This window comes from Lepisosteus oculatus, chromosome 7, assembly GCF_040954835.1.
Source record: "Lepisosteus oculatus isolate fLepOcu1 chromosome 7, fLepOcu1.hap2, whole genome shotgun sequence".
Classification (NCBI taxonomy): Eukaryota; Metazoa; Chordata; class Actinopteri; order Semionotiformes; family Lepisosteidae; genus Lepisosteus; species Lepisosteus oculatus.
Window position 1 is genome coordinate 1,780,371 of NC_090702.1, and position 16,499 is coordinate 1,796,869.

At 55.1% G+C, this 16,499-nt stretch overlaps 1 protein-coding gene across 5 annotated transcripts; it reads left to right on the forward strand.

Annotated features, from left to right (window-relative positions):
- The first annotated feature begins 8 nt into the window (after nt 1-8).
- LOC138240711 (stonustoxin subunit beta-like) lies at nt 9-15,489 on the forward strand. 5 transcript variants are annotated; one of them, XM_069191896.1, is made up of 6 exons: nt 8,162-8,470; nt 9,763-9,956; nt 10,940-11,057; nt 12,360-12,425; nt 12,595-12,728; nt 14,961-15,489. In XM_069191896.1, the coding sequence occupies exons 3-6, from the start codon at nt 11,012-11,014 to the stop codon at nt 15,381-15,383; spliced, it is 669 nt and encodes a 222-aa protein (XP_069047997.1). In that variant the 5' UTR covers nt 8,162-8,470; nt 9,763-9,956; nt 10,940-11,011; the 3' UTR covers nt 15,384-15,489. The 5 variants fall into 5 exon arrangements, with proteins under 5 accessions (XP_069047994.1, XP_069047996.1, XP_069047997.1 ...); XM_069191895.1 differs by lacking the exons at nt 8,162-8,470; nt 9,763-9,956; nt 10,940-11,057 and adding exons at nt 2,352-2,483; nt 3,100-3,224; XM_069191893.1 differs by lacking the exons at nt 8,162-8,470; nt 9,763-9,956; nt 10,940-11,057 and adding an exon at nt 9-324.
- The last annotated feature ends 1,010 nt before the right edge of the window (nt 15,490-16,499 follow it).

Sequence of the window (16,499 nt, forward strand, 5' to 3'; positions counted from 1 at the left end):
ACACCGAATTTCTGGAGTTTCATATGGCGTGTCCAGTTGGTTTCTGGGGTCCTGGTCTGAAACACGGGGGTATTTTTGTGGTGTTCTGGATTAAAAACGTCGGGCGAGTATTGCATGGGGTTCGGGGAGATAGATATTCCCTAGAAACCAGGTGCATCTCCCGTACTCGCTCACAGAAGGATCTGCCCGGAGGCACTAGGACCCCACACGCCTGTGAACGCGGAGAAGACCAGCTCTTCCTCGCAGCTACACAAACACTTCAGTTTCCTTTCTTCTCACGGAAACCGTCTCCTGTGCCGCACGATCCGTGTTGTGACAATTCAGGTAGGTCACAGCCAGTGAAGGTATCAGCCGGATTACTCCTCGATACTCGTTCGCCTCCCTCGTCCGGAGTCCGGCTTGTTTTGAAACCTGAAGCGGATTCGGTTGTGTGTCACTACGGGTCTGGCCGTGTTGTGTCAATAAACTGAAACTGAAAGTCCAGGCGCGCAATTTTGTTAAATACCAGACGCCCGTTGTTGTTTTTTTCCAGCTGTAGTTTAAAATTCAGAAAAAATATATATATTTTTTAGGGAAAGATCAGAGGGATAAACGTCCGTCTGCCCCACGGACAGAGCTCACAGAGACGGGGTTGAGACAGAGTCACGCAAATTCCAAACTTGACTCAGTCAAGTTCTTTCCCGGTTGCGAGTCCGGGCACTGACATGGACAGACAGGGCGAGGAAAGAGAGGGAGGGAGATCATCACTCGTGCGGTAACGAAAGGGCATTTGCAGTCGTCGTGAGCTCCTCAGCTTTTAGGCGACTCGCACGCAAAAGCCGCGCAAACGCTGCGCAGCGGGTGCAGGTGTCACGTGCCCTGGCCGTGCACACCTGCGGTTTGACAGCGCGAGTCAGACACTAGGTGAGCTGCCTGACGTGGCTCTCCAGCTCGCGGAGGGGGTGCTGTGAACCCCATCCGTTTTCGCTGACGGAGACGGGACTCAAAACGGTCATCACTCCCGGCCCCCTCCCAGTCTGTGCATGGCGCTGCACTTGAGCGTCAGTCACTACCGAAGAGCTTGGGGGTGGTATTTCATCCAGGCTTGACTATTAATAATAATTGCTTACACTTCTATAGCGCTTTTCTGGACCCTCCACTCAAAGCGCTTTACAGGTAATGGGGATCCCCTCCACCCCCACCAGTGTGCAGCCCCACCTGGATGATGCTCCAGTCCTCTCACACACACCAGCTCTCAGTGGGGAGGAGAGCAGAGGGATGGAGCCAGTTCAGAGAGGGGGGTTATTAGGAGGCCATGAGGGGTAAAGGCCAGGGGGGGAATTGGGCCAGGACACTGGGGTAACACCCCTACTCTTGTCGAGAGACACCCTGGGATTGTTAATGACCACAGAGAGTCAGGACCTCGGTTTGACGTCTCATCCGAAGGACGGCGCCTGTTTACAGTCTAGTGTCCCCGTCACTATACTGGGGCATGAGGACCCACACAGACCGCAGGGTGAGCGCCCCCTGCTGGCCCCCACTCACACCTCTCCCAGCAGCAGCCTCAGCTTTCCCAGGAGTCTCCCCTCCAGGTACTGGCCAGGCTCACACCTGCTGGGCTCCAGTGGGCTGTATCAGCTGGGAGCTGCAGGGTGATCTGGCTGCTGGTTTATTTGACCCACACAAGCAGCATTCTCCCGAATTGACTACTGTAATACTCTTCTCGCTGGGGTTTCTGAATCCATATCGAACAAACTCCACTCTGCCCACAATCCGGCAGCCAGAATCCTCACCAGGTCTGGTGCCAGTGATCACGTTACTCCTGTCCTGGAGTCCCCACACTGGCTTCCTGTCAGGAGCGGGGCTCGGCGTGGCCTCGGCACCCCCGTACCCGTCTGAGCTCCGGTGGCGCTGCATGCAGCAGCCCTGTAGGAGGCGCTCTGTGTGCCGAGCGGTGAGACTGCTTCGCCGGGGGTCCGAGCCTGTAGGCACGAAATCTGCAGATGTCAACTGGCGCAGCGATGGTGGTGGCGATGATGATGATCCCCCTGAGGAAGAGCGCGCCTTCGTCCCGCAGGCACAGTGGGATAGGAGCTGTCTTCTGTGGCAGTAACAGGAAGAGGAGAAACAGCCCCGAATTGAATGAACCCCTTATTGTAAGTCGAACCTCTGCCCCGTGACTGAAGCGGTCCCTGACCCCTCCCTGCTCCGGCTGCAGGCGGATGCGATGCCCGGCTCCAGGGAGGACCGCCTGGAGTGGATCCTCTCGGACCTGGAGAGGAATGAGTGGAAGAAGTTCAGGGGGCTGCTGAACAGCGTGGCCCCCCCCGGGGGCTGCCAGCCGATCCCCCTGAGCGAGCTGAGGAGGGCCAAGACCGCCTTCGACCTGCGGGTGAAGATGACCCAGTACTACGGCGACCTGGCGGAGGAGGTGACCCGGGACGTCCTGCAGAGGATCCCGAGATGGGACCTGGTGGAGAGGCTGGAGGGGCAGATGAGCAGCTGTACGGTTCTGGAGAACGCGCCGGTGTCGTCCGCTTCGAGTATTGACAGTGATGTCAGAACGAATCAGATGCACAGGGACAGACAGACAGGAAATCCCGCCCTCTGACACCCCCACAGGGACAGACGGACGCGGGAAGTACCGCCCTCCGACACACACACAGGGAGAGATGGACGCAGGAAGCTCCGCCCTCCGACACCCACACAGGGACAGACAGACGCAGGAAGTCCCGCCCTCCGACACCCACACAGGGACAGACAGACGCAGGAAGTCCCGCCCCCCGACACCCACACAGGGACAGACAGACGCAGGAAGCCCTGCCCTCTGACACCCACACAGGGACTGACAGACGCAGGAAGTCCCGCCCTCCGACACCTACACAGGGACAGACAGACGCAGGAAGTCCCGCCCCCCCGACACACCCACAGGGACAGACAGACGCAGGAAGTCCCGCCCTCCGACACCCACACAGGGACAGACAGACGCAGGAAGTCCCGCCCCCCGACACACCCACAGGGACAGACAGACGCAGGAAGTCCCGCCCTCCGACTCCCACAGGGACAGATACGAGAAGCATCACCTGCTAACAGACTAACACCCCTCTTGTCTCCACGCAGACCGCTACCGCTTACAGGACCTGTACGTGGCGCAGAGGCAGCTCCGCCTGTCCGAGGGCTACAGAAGCGTGGAGTGGGAGGAGACCCGGCCCCACCCCGCCCAGCTGGAGAGTATATCTTACCAGGTGCCGTACAGACAGTACCCACCAGGGGCGCACTGTTCTTGGGGGATCGATATCAGTTTGAAATACACGGCCGCTGGCAGCAGAGAGGAAGGGCAGAGCTTCCTGTTTCTCATCATATTTGTACTCGCAGTAAGCATCATCTTCGTCACGAACACGGTGTAGATGACCTGCGTTTTATACAGCGCCTTTAACAGCCTGTCCTTTCAGATGATTTTCAAACTGTTGGGAACGGGCATCGCGCCCGGCCCGGCCGCCCCTGGACAGTTTCAAGACGGCACGTGATTTTAAAGGCCGAACCCGTGCTGATGCGATACCCTCACTTGCTTGTGCAAAAACGTGACCGTACTGGGCCTGGCGGTTTTAGCAATAGAGCAATAGGAAGCAACAATTGTTTTTTTTTTTAAAGTTTAGCAGGATCTTTCCATCATTAACTGTAAAGAGTTTTGACTTCTTTTCAAACCCAAGATCCCCGATATAAATGAGGATCTAGTACAGATCACCCTGTATTATTAGAGCACAAACTTCTAATTTGGCTCTTCTGTACACAGAGGGTGGTGGGGGTGGGGAACAAGCTGCCCAGCCATGTTGTTGAAGCCGATACCCTGGCTTCTCTCCAGACACAACTGGATGAGCTCCTCCAGTCAGGACAGGAGGCTCTGCTGTACACAGAGGGTGGTGGGGGTGGGGAACAAGCTGCCCAGCCCTGTGGTTGAAGCCGATACCCTGGCTTCTCTCCAGACACAGCTGGGTGAACTCCTCCAGTCAGGACAGGAGGCTCTTCTGTACACAGAGGGTGGTGGGGGTGGGGAACAAGCTGCCCAGCCCTGTGGTTGAAGCCGATACCCTGGCTTCTCTCCAGACACAGCTGGGTGAGCTCCTCCAGTCAGGACAGGAGGCTCTTCTGAACACAGAGGGTGGTGGGGGTGGGGAACAAGCTGCCCAGCCCTGTGGTTGAAGCCGATACCCTGGCTTCTCTCCAGACACAGCTGGGTGAGCTCCTCCAGTCAGGACAGGAGGCTCTTCTGTACACAGAGGGTGGTGGGGGTGGGGAACGAGCTGCCCAGCCCTGTTGTGAGAGCTGATACCCTGGTTTCTCTTCAGACACAGCGGGATGTGCCCCTGAGATCAGCTGTATGATGGATACTGTCATTCCTACCTCTGTATGTTCTTCCTAAATAGACTAAGAAGAGCTTTTAGTTCCTCATTAGCTATTTAAGGAGACTGTGATGTTTAGCATGTTTAGGTTTTGAAAATAAACCTGTTTTGGAATCCCATATCTCCTCTTAGTGATGTGCTGTTTAACACGTGTCTGTGATCAGCAGTAAAGCTTTAAGTATGAATACTATAAGCTATAAGAAATACCACCTCCCAGAGACACTGGCCATTAAACACAGTTCAGATCAATAAACCCTGGACACCTTTTGTCCCACATCCGTGAACTTTCACTCCGACATCGGCTTCCAGTTTTGTGCTACAAAAGGAACCCTAACTGTTTTCTATACTACTGGATATTTCTTTTACTTTAAAAAAAAAAAAGAAGTTTCCTTGTCAGTTGTTGAAGACCCGTTCATTTTAAAATACGGTTGTAAAATCTTAAATTGCTAGAACTGGGAGTCTGATTTCTTCTTTTCTCTTCAGTGCGTTTTCCCCGTTCCCGGCGTTTCCCGTGAGACTCGCGGCCTCTTGGATCGATCGATCGATCGATCAGTGATCGATTCCTGCTGGCTGCCGCTTGCCGTGGCCCAGATGTCTTCATTTCAACAAAAAACAGGCACTCCTGGTTGTATTGCATCTATACCAGATCGATAACATCGCCAAAGGTGAACACTAGAATACAATGACACTTCTTGGGGGGATGAACAAGGCAAGTGGAGACGTTCCGCACAGCTCTCACGTTCTTGCATTCCGAAATGGTCTGTAAAAACGCCTTCACACCCAGTTTAAACCGATTTAACGTGAGACAGAGACGACGGGGTCGCGTGTCGTCCTGACACACGCCAGGGGGACCCGACAGAACTTCCTTTCGGTCACACGGCGGGGGGGTGCTTCTTTTTTTTAAAGACACGCTCCTCATCCCTCGCCCTTGCAGACCCCGGGCTCATGTCGACCCGGACTGGGAATAAAAACGCCGGCGCTCCTCCACACCGAATCGCGTTTTTCTGCGAGTCACGGCTTTTTTTCTCGTGTTCAAGTGTTTTTTTTTTTTAAATATTGCCTTCGGTCGCGCAGTTCGGAGTTCTGGTGGCTCCAGTTGTTCAGGGGGGCTCATCAGCAATCCTGCCCGCCTGTCCGCCTGCCTCCGACCGCAGTCAATCTTCACCAGCGGCGTTACACGGTGAGGTCGCCCCAGTGGCCTCTATAAGTCTCGCAGTCCTGGAAAAAAGAAAAAAAGTCAACCCGTTTATTGTAACCCGGCCGAGAGGCAAGGGACACAGGTGCTGGTCCTCTGCTACACCTGCAGCGACTCGGACGGACGCGCACAGACAGTCCAGTTTTTAACTCTATTCCCCCCGAACCCCCGCTGCCGGTGTTTGGTTACCGTCGTCTTTTTAAGAATTTAAATTCTTAAAATTGGACGACGTGAGGTCCGGTTAAGAGCCCTATAAAAGATCCCTGAAAAGGCATTTCACGTTTTATTGTCAGGGGGCATTGCACGCGTGTTCCATTACCACTCTGACATTCTGGAAACAACAACAACAACAACAACAACAACAACACACAGTGTGTAACTTACCTCCTTTCCCAGTAAATCATGGCCTTATTCCTCGTCTCCAGAGTCGGGCAATCGGGAATGAGATCCTCAAGATCTGCGCGCCGCATTCCTTCCAAATCCAGGGCCCTCGGAGGTTCCTCGCAGAAAAAGAGCAGAAAATGATCAGTTTCCAGTTCCAAACTTCTGGTAGAATCCAGGACAGGGGTGAATTCCAGAGGTCATCGGCGGGTTTCACCTGAAAAGCTGGCAGAGCGAACGACCTGCGTCTGGCCTCTTGTCCCACTGTAGAGAGGGCGGGTATCGGAACCGTGTTGCACACCTGCTTCAGCTCAAAAGCCTCCTGAAGGCGCTGGAGGAATCTGGTCGATGTACAACTTTGAAGGCCGAGCGGTTGTTGGAGAGCTCTGTTCTCGCATTTCGGGAAGAGACAAACGTTTGCGCCTAAACCGGAGAACTAAGCCGGCCTAGTTTGGAGACTCACCCCTGCAGCAGTCTGGTATCAGGAGGGCCAGAATCCGTCCCTTCCGAACCTCAAGAGTTCAGATTCGCGAAAAATGCATATACCAGACTTTCTCGTGTGAGTACACCGTCCGAAGGCGCCGTCTTCCAGATGAGACGTAAAACCGAGGTCCGAACACGAAGGATTTGTACCTTGCCGTTCGCTCTAAGAGCAGAATCGCGCTCAGCCGAACTCTGAGGTTCGGAAGGGACCGACTCCGCCCGAGCCCCTCCTGCGAGCGTCTGGCTTCAGCGCCAGGGGGCAGCCGTGCTCCTGCACGGGTGACAGGCGCTGTGGGTGGGGCAGGACCCCGGGAGGCGGCAGCGCTCTGTCCACCAGCACAGAGGAAGCCCGTGCGCTCGGTTTCAAAGTGTTTTTTTGTGTGTGTGTTAGTTTTGTAGTTGCTGTTCAATATGGAAACCCGTTTCCCCAAATATGGAAACCAGCTCGGCTGGCAAGACCCGGGTTCGAGCCCATTGCAGGGAGGCACGAAGTAGGGTGGGGGCGGCGAGGGCACCAGCCCTAGAACCCGAATCCGTTACAGTAACACAAGGACAGACAGTGAAATTTGGGCTATTTCGAAGTCGCAAATGTGAGATAAGAAGTCGGAATTCTGAGATATAAAGTGGGAATTCTGAGATACCATAGCGCGTTGTTTTTTTACTCCCTGGCGGAAACGGGCTTCCTCTGCGCTGGCGGACAGAGCGCTGCCGCCCCCTGGTGTCCTGCCCCACCCACAGCGCCTGTCACCCCTGGCGCTGCAGACAGACGCCCGCAGGAGGGGCTCGGGCGGAGCCGGTCCCTTCCGAACCTCAGAGTTCGGCTGAGCGCGATTCTGTTCTTATAGCGAACGACAAGGTACAAATCCTTCGTGTTCGGATTGGAGAAAGTTCCTGCACCGAACGTTCTTATACCGGGGTGCGAGTGTAATACCTGTCTGGACCCTCCACTCCGAGCTCTTCCCAGGTCAGGGGGAATCCCACTGCCCCCACCAGTGTGCAGCCCCACCTGGATGATGCTCCAGTCCTCTCACACACACCAGCTCTCAGTGGGGAGGAGAGCAGAGGGATGGAGCCAGTTCAGAGAGGGGGGTTATTAGGAGGCCATGAGGGGTAAAGGCCAGGGGGGGAATTTGGCCAGGACACTGGGGTAACACCCCTACTCTTGTCGAGAGACACCCCGGGATTGTTAATGACCCCAGAGAGTCAGGACCTCGGTTTGACGTCTCATCTGAAGGGCGAATCTTACTCTCGCTGTCTGTGTTTCTTACTCTGTCTCCACCTGTCTTTGACTCTCTCTGTGTCTCTCTGACTGTGACTCTGTCTCTCTTACTCTGTCCCTGTCGTAAAGGCCAGGGAGAAATTTGGGGTAACACCCCTACTCTTGTCGAGAGACACCCCGGGATTGTTCATGACCACAGAGAGTCAGGACCTCGGTTTGACGTCTCATCCGAAGGACGGCGCCTGTTTACAGTCCCACATGGACCCACGTAGCGCAATTTCGTTCTTACAGCGCATGACGAGGTACAAATTCTTCACGTTCGGATTAGAGAAACTTCGTACGGAGTTCAGTCTCACGTTAAGCTGTAGGTGTCACGATCGCTAACCCCTCCTCTTAAGGGAGCTCCAGCCCTTCCTCGTTCCTGCCCATTCTCTGCACCTGTTCCCTATTCCCGTTCCCCTTTAAAAGCCAGACGCTGACCTCACTCCTGGCTTCTCATTGATTTCCGTGTCGTGAGAGCCCGGGGGTCCTGCTGCGTCTGGCTCCGTTATGGTTTTAGTTTCCTGGTCCTGATTCCCTGCCCCGCCGGTCCCGACCCGGTTCTGGTTTTTAACTACGGATGGATCCCCTGGTCTTGGACTTAACCTCTCGTCTTGGATTGTTCGCCCTGGATTCACTCCCCCCGGACACTAGCACTGCATGGACACGTCCCCCTGTCTCCTGACCGATTCCTGCATGATATTTTTCCCCTTGTGTCTTCACTATTCTGGATCGCGTCGTCCGCATAGGGCCCGGAAAGAACTGTTCGTGACAGTAGGATGGCGCTTGAGTGCTTCTGAACCTTTTGCCCCCAAAAAAGGGCATCTGTCAGGAGTCCCAGTGCAAGGAGGACGTGTGGTTTCAGTCTCGTTTCCTGTTTATTAGCTTTGGTAGTCTGTGGCTGTGACAGCTGGGCGTGTTGCCATGGTATCACTGGGTAGAGGTGCACAGACATGTGTTCATGTACTGGAGTGTGCAGTCAGTGTGTCTGTATGAACCCCTCTCTCTCTCAGTGCAGTGTTAATGTACTGGAGTGTCCAGTCAGTGTGTCTGTATGAACCCCTCTCTCTCTCAGTGCAGTGTTAATGTACTGGAGTGTCCAGTCAGTGTGTCTGTATTAACCCCTCTCTCTCTCAGTGCAGTGTTAATGTCCTGGAGTGTCCAGTCAGTGTGTCTGTATGAACCCCTCTCTCTCTCTCAGTGCAGTGTTAATGTACTGGAGTGTCCAGTCAGTGTGTCTGTATGAACCCCTCTCTCTCTCTCTCAGTGCAGTGTTAATGTACTGGAGTGTCCAGTCAGTGTGTCTGTATGAACCCCTCTCTCTCTCAGTGCAGTGTTCATGTACTGGAGTGTCCAGTCAGTCTGTGTGTATTAACCCCTCTCTCTCTCAGTGCAGTGTTAATGTCCTGGAGTGTCCAGTCAGTCTGTGTGTATTAACCCCTCTCTCTCTCAGTGCAGTGTTAATGTACTGGAGTGTCCAGTCAGTGTGTCTGTATGAACCCCTCTCTCTCTCAGTGCAGTGTTAATGTACTGGAGTGTCCAGTCAGTGTGTCTGTATGAACCCCTCTCTCTCTCAGTGCAGTGTTCATGTACTGGAGTGTCCAGTCAGTCTGTGTGTATTAACCCCTCTCTCTCTCAGTGCAGTGTTAATGTACTGGAGTGTCCAGTCAGTGTGTCTGTATGAACCCCTCTCTCTCTCAGTGCAGTGTTAATGTACTGGAGTGTCCAGTCAGTGTGTGTGTGTATTAACCCCTCTCTCTCTCAGTGCAGTGTTAATGTACTGGAGTGTCCAGTCAGTGTGTGTGTGTATTAACCCCTCTCTCTCTCAGTGTGTGTGTGTGTTAACCCCCCTCTCTCTCTCAGTGCAGTGTTGATGTACTCAACTGTCCCAGTAGATTAAAGTCAGTGTGTCTGAAAGGGATGTCGGTAATATCAGTGACCTGGAAGTGCTCTGTGAAGTTGGTAAAATGAGCGAAGAGATTCCCTCTCTCTCTGCTCTGCTGGTTTCCCTCCCCTCCCAGCTTCGACTAGATCTCCGAAATTGAGATCTGTTGTCTTTGCACCAGGATGCGGAGCGAGACTGCAGCTGTGCGCGTTACTTGTTCATCGTGCAGCTCAAACCCTCTCCTCCCCCCGAGGAGGGCTGGGCGGTCTGGAAGAGGCGCCCAATCAGCGCTGGTCCACTCCCCCCCTCCCAGGATTCTTTAAATCCGGCCCACAGAACCACAGCTGCGTCAGAGCTGAAGACAGAAGATCAGAGGTAAGAAAGGTGGTTCCTGACTGCTGTGCCTTTTCTTCTGCGTGTCTACGGTGCTGCGTGGGGGAGGGGGGACAGACCTTTGATGTTGTGGGCTAGTAAAACTGGACGGACGCGGCCCTCGGCGGGCGTTTTGGGCTCGGCGGCCCGGCGTGGCCCAGCTCCAGACCTGAGGGGCTGCAGTCCAGCCGGTCGCGATCGGAAGGTGATCACCAGCTGAATCACCCTGCAGCTCCCAGCTGACACACCCCACTGGAGCCCAGCAGGCGGGAGCCTGGCCAGTACCTGGAGGGGAGACTCCTGGGAAAGCTGAGGCTGCTGCTGGGAGAGGTGTGAGTGGGGCCAGCAGGGGGCGCTCACCCTGCGGTCTGTGTGGGTCCTCATGCCCCAGTATAGTGACGGGGACACTAGACTGTAAACAGGCGCCGTCCTTCAGATGAGACGTCAAACCGAGGTCCTGACTCTCTGTGGTCATTAACAATCCCGGGGTGTCTCTCGACAAGAGTAGGGGTGTTACCCCAGTGTCCTGGCCCAATCTCCCCCCCTGGCCTTTACCCCTCATGGCCTCCTAATAACCCCCCTCTCTGAACTGGCTCCATCCCTCTGCTCTCCTCCCCACTGAGAGCTGGTGTGTGTGAGAGGACTGGAGCATCATCCAGGTGGGGCTGCACACTGGTGGGGGTAGTGGGGTTCCCCCTGACCTGGGAAGAGCTCTGAGTGGAGGGTCCAGACAGGGGCTGTAGAAGTTAAGAAATTATGGTTATTATTTAAAAAAATAAGTCAAATGATCCAGAAACAATCTACACAGAAGATCATTTGTTTCTCAAGTAATACTGCAAAGCGCTCTGAGTAGAGTGTCTAGGAGAGTGCTATAGAAGTGTGAGATATTATTATTGCTGGTCAATAACTACGACCTGGGCGAGGAAGAACTTGGGCAGGACCGGCACTAGGACTGGACCTGAGTGTCCCCTCCTCCCCTGCGACAGACACAAGGTGTCCAGCGTGGAGGCTGCCGACAGTGTGGGGAACGCCTGAGGAGCTCCAGGAAAAGATCAACGATGAGTCGCCACTCTGGCAGAGGGAGAGGAGGGCAGCGATCTGGGAGTAAGTCCGGAAAATCCTGCTACTGTCTGGGAGTACAGAGTCCCCAACCTAGCGCTCTTAGTGAGTTTAGTGATGGGTAACAGCAGCTCCCTTGGGCTCCACAGTCCTTGACATCACTGGGTCAGCGTGTCTCAGTGTGTTCTAGGTTTCATTCACCAGAACAGCCTGTCTGAGAGAGGCGCTAGGTGCTAGTATTTTTTTTAAAGAGCACTTACAAACCAGAGGCCGTTGGACTCATCTGATGTGTTTGGTGAGTGAGCTGGATAAGATCCTCTGATCAATTAACGACTGTGTCTTGTTCCACACTCCCACCACCCTCTGTGTAAAGAAGCCCCTCCTGTCCTGGCTGGAGGAGCTCACCCAGCTGTGTCCGGAGAGAAGCCAGGGTATCGGCTTCAACCACATGGCTGGGCAGCTTGTTCCCCACCCCCACCACCCTCTGTGTACAGAAGAGCCTCCTGTCCTGGCTGGAGGAGCTCACCCAGCTGTGTCTGGAGAGAAGCCAGGGTATCGGCTTCAACAACGTGGCTGGGCAGCTTGTTCCCCACCCCCACCACCCTCTGTGCAAAGGAGAGCCTCCTGCCTCTGTAAGGTCATGTGCTGTGTGGGGAAGCATTTTGTCACGCAGACTTGACCTCGCACCGAGAGGCGTTTCAAAGACGCTTGTTTTCCCCTGAGCCGCCCTGCGGCCTGGTTTCCTGCCTGACGCCTGAGATAAGGAGTCTGGCCGTCGGAGGGAGATGGAGAGGGAGAGAGGGAGATTGAGGGAGGAGGGGAGAGAGAGGGAGGGGGAGAGAGGGAGATTGAGGGGGAGAGAGGGAGGGGGAGAGAGGGAGGGGGAGAGAGGGAGATTGAGAGAGAGAGAGGGAGAGGGAGGAGGGGAGGGAGATTGAGAGAGAGAGGGAGGGAGAGAGGGAGGGGGAGAGAGGGAGATTGAGAGAGAGAGAGGGAGAGGGAGGAGGGGAGGGAGAGAGGGAGATTGAGAGAGAGAGGGAGGGAGAGAGGGAGGGGGAGAGAGAGAGAGAGCAGTCTCTCTGCAGATGTGAAACACAACAGTGCACTCTATTATCTATTCTCTATTATCTGTCCGGATGTTATCCTGTGGGCAGCGCTGGGGGCCCTGGGCTCAATCCTAGACCTCAGGTGCTGTCTGTGGGGAGTCTGCATGTTCTCCCTGGGGGTCATGTGGGTTTCCTCCCACAGTCCAGAGACAAGTTGGTGGGTTAATAATAATAATAATAATGAACTTTATTTTATATAGCACCTTTAACGGTGGTTAATTGGCTTTCTCTCTGTGTCCAGTGATGGCAGCTGCAGCTCATGGCCCTCCTGATCCAGAGCCCAGGACCCGAGCCGACTTCTTGCGCTGTGAGTGTTTTTTTCCCGAAACTCTCCGCCGACAGACGTGCAGAACGTCCTGTGTGCTCTTAGGAGCCCCCCCTCTGCGAGAGCCCCCCGACGGACCGGCGCTGACCGCGGGGCAGGACCGGACGCCAGAGGTGGCTCTCCTCCAGCTCCCTCTTCCTCTCCCCTTCAGATTTCGTTCCCCTCACGCTGGACCCCAACACCGCGGGCTGTTTCCTGAGCCTCTCCGGGGGGACCCACGCCAGGTCCGTGCGCAAGTGCCGGAAGTACCCGCCACATCCCGACCGGTTCGATCACCTGCCCCAGGTCAGTGCGCCCCGCTTGGAGAGCATGAGACGGAATCCGCTGTTAAACCTGCAGCCCCCATCTTTCTCATTCTGACGATGAATTGCTCATTATTCATTCTATTTAGTCGTTCACATTATTTATGAACCCTGCGATCACCTGATCGTTAGACTCGTTAGAATCCAGTTTGAGATGTGTCTTAAGATCAGATCGGATCACTCTATTGGCCAGAGACAGTGTCTTGCATGAGGAATGTGTCTTCTCTCAGACCCCAGCCTGCTCTCCAGGAGACACACAGGCAGGGAGAGAGAAGCTGGGGGTCAGAGCGCAGGGTCGGCCATTTATACAGCACCCCTGGAGCAGCTGGGGTTCAGGGCCTTGCTCAGGGGCCCAACGGAGTAGGATTCCTCTGCCGGCCGCGGGATTCGAACCGGCAACCTCCCAGCCACAGGCGCAGGTCCTGAGCCGCAGAGCCAGCGCCCCGCCCCCATTTCTCAATAGATGACGACAATCATCAAACAAAGAAAGAAGGAGAGACATAGACGATGGGTCGCTAGCTCAAATCTTACTCGCCCTTTGAAGGAGGAGCCACAGGCTGTCATTTTTGGAGCTCAACGAAATTTAAGAAACAAAAAGGTGCATTTCAGAGTAAGTGAAAGATCAGACAGTCGCACGACTTGCTGTGGTCAAGCTTTGGTCATCAGCTGAAGTCCTTGTTCCAGCTTCACGTAGCTACACCTGGACACCAGATCCCCAGACCACAGCCCTGCTCGTGAGACCCTGGCTGTCTGGAGCACAGGGATGAACCTTGTGGGGGTTTGCAGATTTCACTTAGTATCATCACATCAGAACAAACACGAACGCATTCACACTCAAGGCTCAATCAATGCATCCCAGCTTGCAAGCTGGCTGCTGGCTGCTGGCTGCTGGCTGCTCTCTGCTGTCTGCTCTCTGCTCTCTTAGTCAGGTTTGCTGCGAGAAAGGCACAGCGAGTTTATGATGTACGCATAAAGGGACTGCTCAGCCAGAGAAGGCGGAGTCAATTCAATGTACCAGCTGGGACTTTCCCATTTATACAGACCAGAAGTTACACCAAAACAAGCACAAATGCTGAACCCTCCCCCAAGGGAGTAGGTTACATATTTGTGCACTCAGGCATTTAGCAAAGATATTGCAGAACACAGACAGCTTTTTCACAGCTCCAGATATCCACTCTCCCCTAGTCCTTGAACATTATTTTTGAAGTCCAGAACAATTTCAGTTCCCCATAATCATATCTGCCCAGCGACAGCTAAGAGCTCCACTACGCTCTTAATCCTTTCCTTCAGCTTCAGAGAAATTCAGAGAAGCATTTAAGATCTCAACCATCGGAGAATGGCACTCGGTAGGTGAGGGGAACCCAGCAGCTCACTGGAGTCCAGTCTGGGTCATATTGTACCCCTACAGTCCAGAGATCACTGGTCCAGTCTGGGTCACACTGTACCCCTACAGTCCAGAGATCACGGTCCAGTCTGGGTCATATTGTACCCCTACAGTCCAGAGATCACTGGTCCAGTCTGGGTCACACTGTACCCCTACAGTCCAGAGATCGCTGGTCCAGTCTGGGTCATATTGTACCCCTACAGTCCAGAGATCACTGGTCCAGTCCGGGTCACACTGTACCCCTACAGTCCAGAGATCACGGTCCAGTCCGGGTCACACTGTACCCCTACAGTCCAGAGATCACTGGTCCAGTCTGGGTCACACTGTACCCCTACAGTCCAGAGATCACTGGTCCAGTCTGGGTCAGTCTGTACCCCTACAGTCCAGAGATCACTGGTCCAGTCTGGGTCAGTCTGTACCCCTACAGTCCAGAGATCACGGTCCAGTCCGGGTCACACTGTACCCCTACAGTCCAGAGATCGCTGGTCCTGTCTGGGTCAGTCTGTAACCCTACAGTCCAGAGATCGCTGGTCCAGTCTGGGTCACACTGTACCCCTACAGTCCAGAGATCACTGGTCCAGTCTGGGTCAGTCTGTACCCCTACAGTCCAGAGATCACTGGTCCAGTCTGGGTCAGTCTGTACCCCTACAGTCCAGAGATCACTGGTCCAGTCTGGGTCACACTGTACCCCTACAGTCCAGAGATCGCTGGTCCAGTCTGGGTCAGTCTGTAACCCTACAGTCCAGAGATGGGTGTTAATCCGATGCCTAGACGAGACCAGTGATCAGATGAAAACAGCTCCTGTCGCCCACGGCGCCCTGTCTCCTGCAGGTGCTGTGCCAGCAGGCCCTGACCGGCCGCTGCTACTGGGAGGCGAGGGTGGAGGTGATGATGGTGGCGGTGGGCGTGACCTACAAGAGCATCGCCCGGAAGGCCTCGGGGGGGGACGCCTCTCTCGGGATGAACGACAAGTCCTGGGTCCTGCTCTGCTACTGCCCCGGGTTCACCTTCCTCCACGACGACCAGTACACGGAGCTGTCCGGCCCGGAGTGCTCCAGGGTGGGCGTGTACCTGGACCAGGCGGCCGGGAAGCTGGAGTTCTACGCCGTGTCGGATGCCGGCTGCCTGACCCTCCTCCACAGGGTGCAGACGGTCTTCGCCGAGCCGGTGTACCCCGGGTTCTACCTGTCGGGGGGGTTCGACATGATGGAGCCTGGGTTCTACGGCTCCTCTGTGGAGCTCTGCGAGCCGTAACCCCCCTTGCCTGCCCACCCCAGTGCTGGCTCGGTCTCCAGGGACGCCGGCTCTGTGCAGGTTCATGAGATCTCTGCTTCTTCAATAAAGATCGATGGGTCACCCAGTGAGACTCGCCGGTGGGCTTCTCTTTCCGGGCCACGGACGATAAATCATAACTGTGACTAACAGGAGTCCGCAGGGGTCTCGCACTGGGACAGATCAGTGACCAGTACACCTGGAGAAGACACCGGTGTGCTCCGGGGACAGACACCGTGTCTGACAGTGAGACAGTAAGGACTCCAGGTGTCATTAGGTGTCCTGCACTGGGACAGATCAGTGACCAGTACACCTGGAGAAGACACCAGTGTGCTCCGGGGACAGACACCGTGTCTGACAGTGAGACAGTAAGGACTCCAGGTGGACGAGCTGAGCTCAGACAGGCTTGCACTGGGACAGATCAGTGACCAGTACACCTGGAGAAGACACCAGTGTGCTCTGGGGACAGACACCGTGTCTGACAGTGAGACAGTAAAGACTCCAGGTGTCATCAGGTGTCCTGCACTGGGACAGATCAGTGACCAGTACACCTGGAGAAGACACCAGTGTGCTCTGGGGACAGACACCGTGTCTGACAGTGAGACAGTAAAGACTCCAGGTGTCATCAGGTGTCCTGCGCTGGGACAGATCAGTGACCAGTACACCTGGAGAAGACACCAGTGTGCGCTCCGGGGACAGACGCCGTGTCTGACAGTGAGACAGTAAAGACTCCAGGTGTCATTAGGTGTCCTGCACTGGGACAGATCAGTGACCAGTACACCTGGAGAAGACACCAGTGTGCGCTCCGGGGACAGACGCCGTGTCTGACAGTGAGACAGTAAAGACTCCAGGTGGACGAGCTGAGCTCAGACAGGCTTGCACTGGGATAGATCAGTGACCAGTACACCTGGAGAAGACACCAGTGTGCGCTCCGGGGACAGAGGCCGTGTCTGACAGTGAGACAGTAAAGACTCCAGGTGGACGAGCTGAGCTCAGACAGGCTTGCACTGGGATAGATCAGTGACCAGTACACCTGGAGAAGACACCAGTGTGTGCTCCGGGGACAGACACCGTGTCTGACAGTGAGACAGTAAAGAC

Coding starts and splice junctions, on each gene's coding strand:
- LOC138240711 (XM_069191893.1), top strand. CDS start 24: ATGGCGTGTCCAGTTGGTTTCTGGGGTCCTGGTCTGAAACACGGGGGT. Junction 325..12,359: donor TCCGTGTTGTGACAATTCAG/GTAGGTCACAGC, acceptor CTCTGTGTCCAG/TGATGGCAGCTGCAGCTCAT. Junction 12,729..14,960: donor GGTTCGATCACCTGCCCCAG/GTCAGTGCGCCC, acceptor TGTCTCCTGCAG/GTGCTGTGCCAGCAGGCCCT.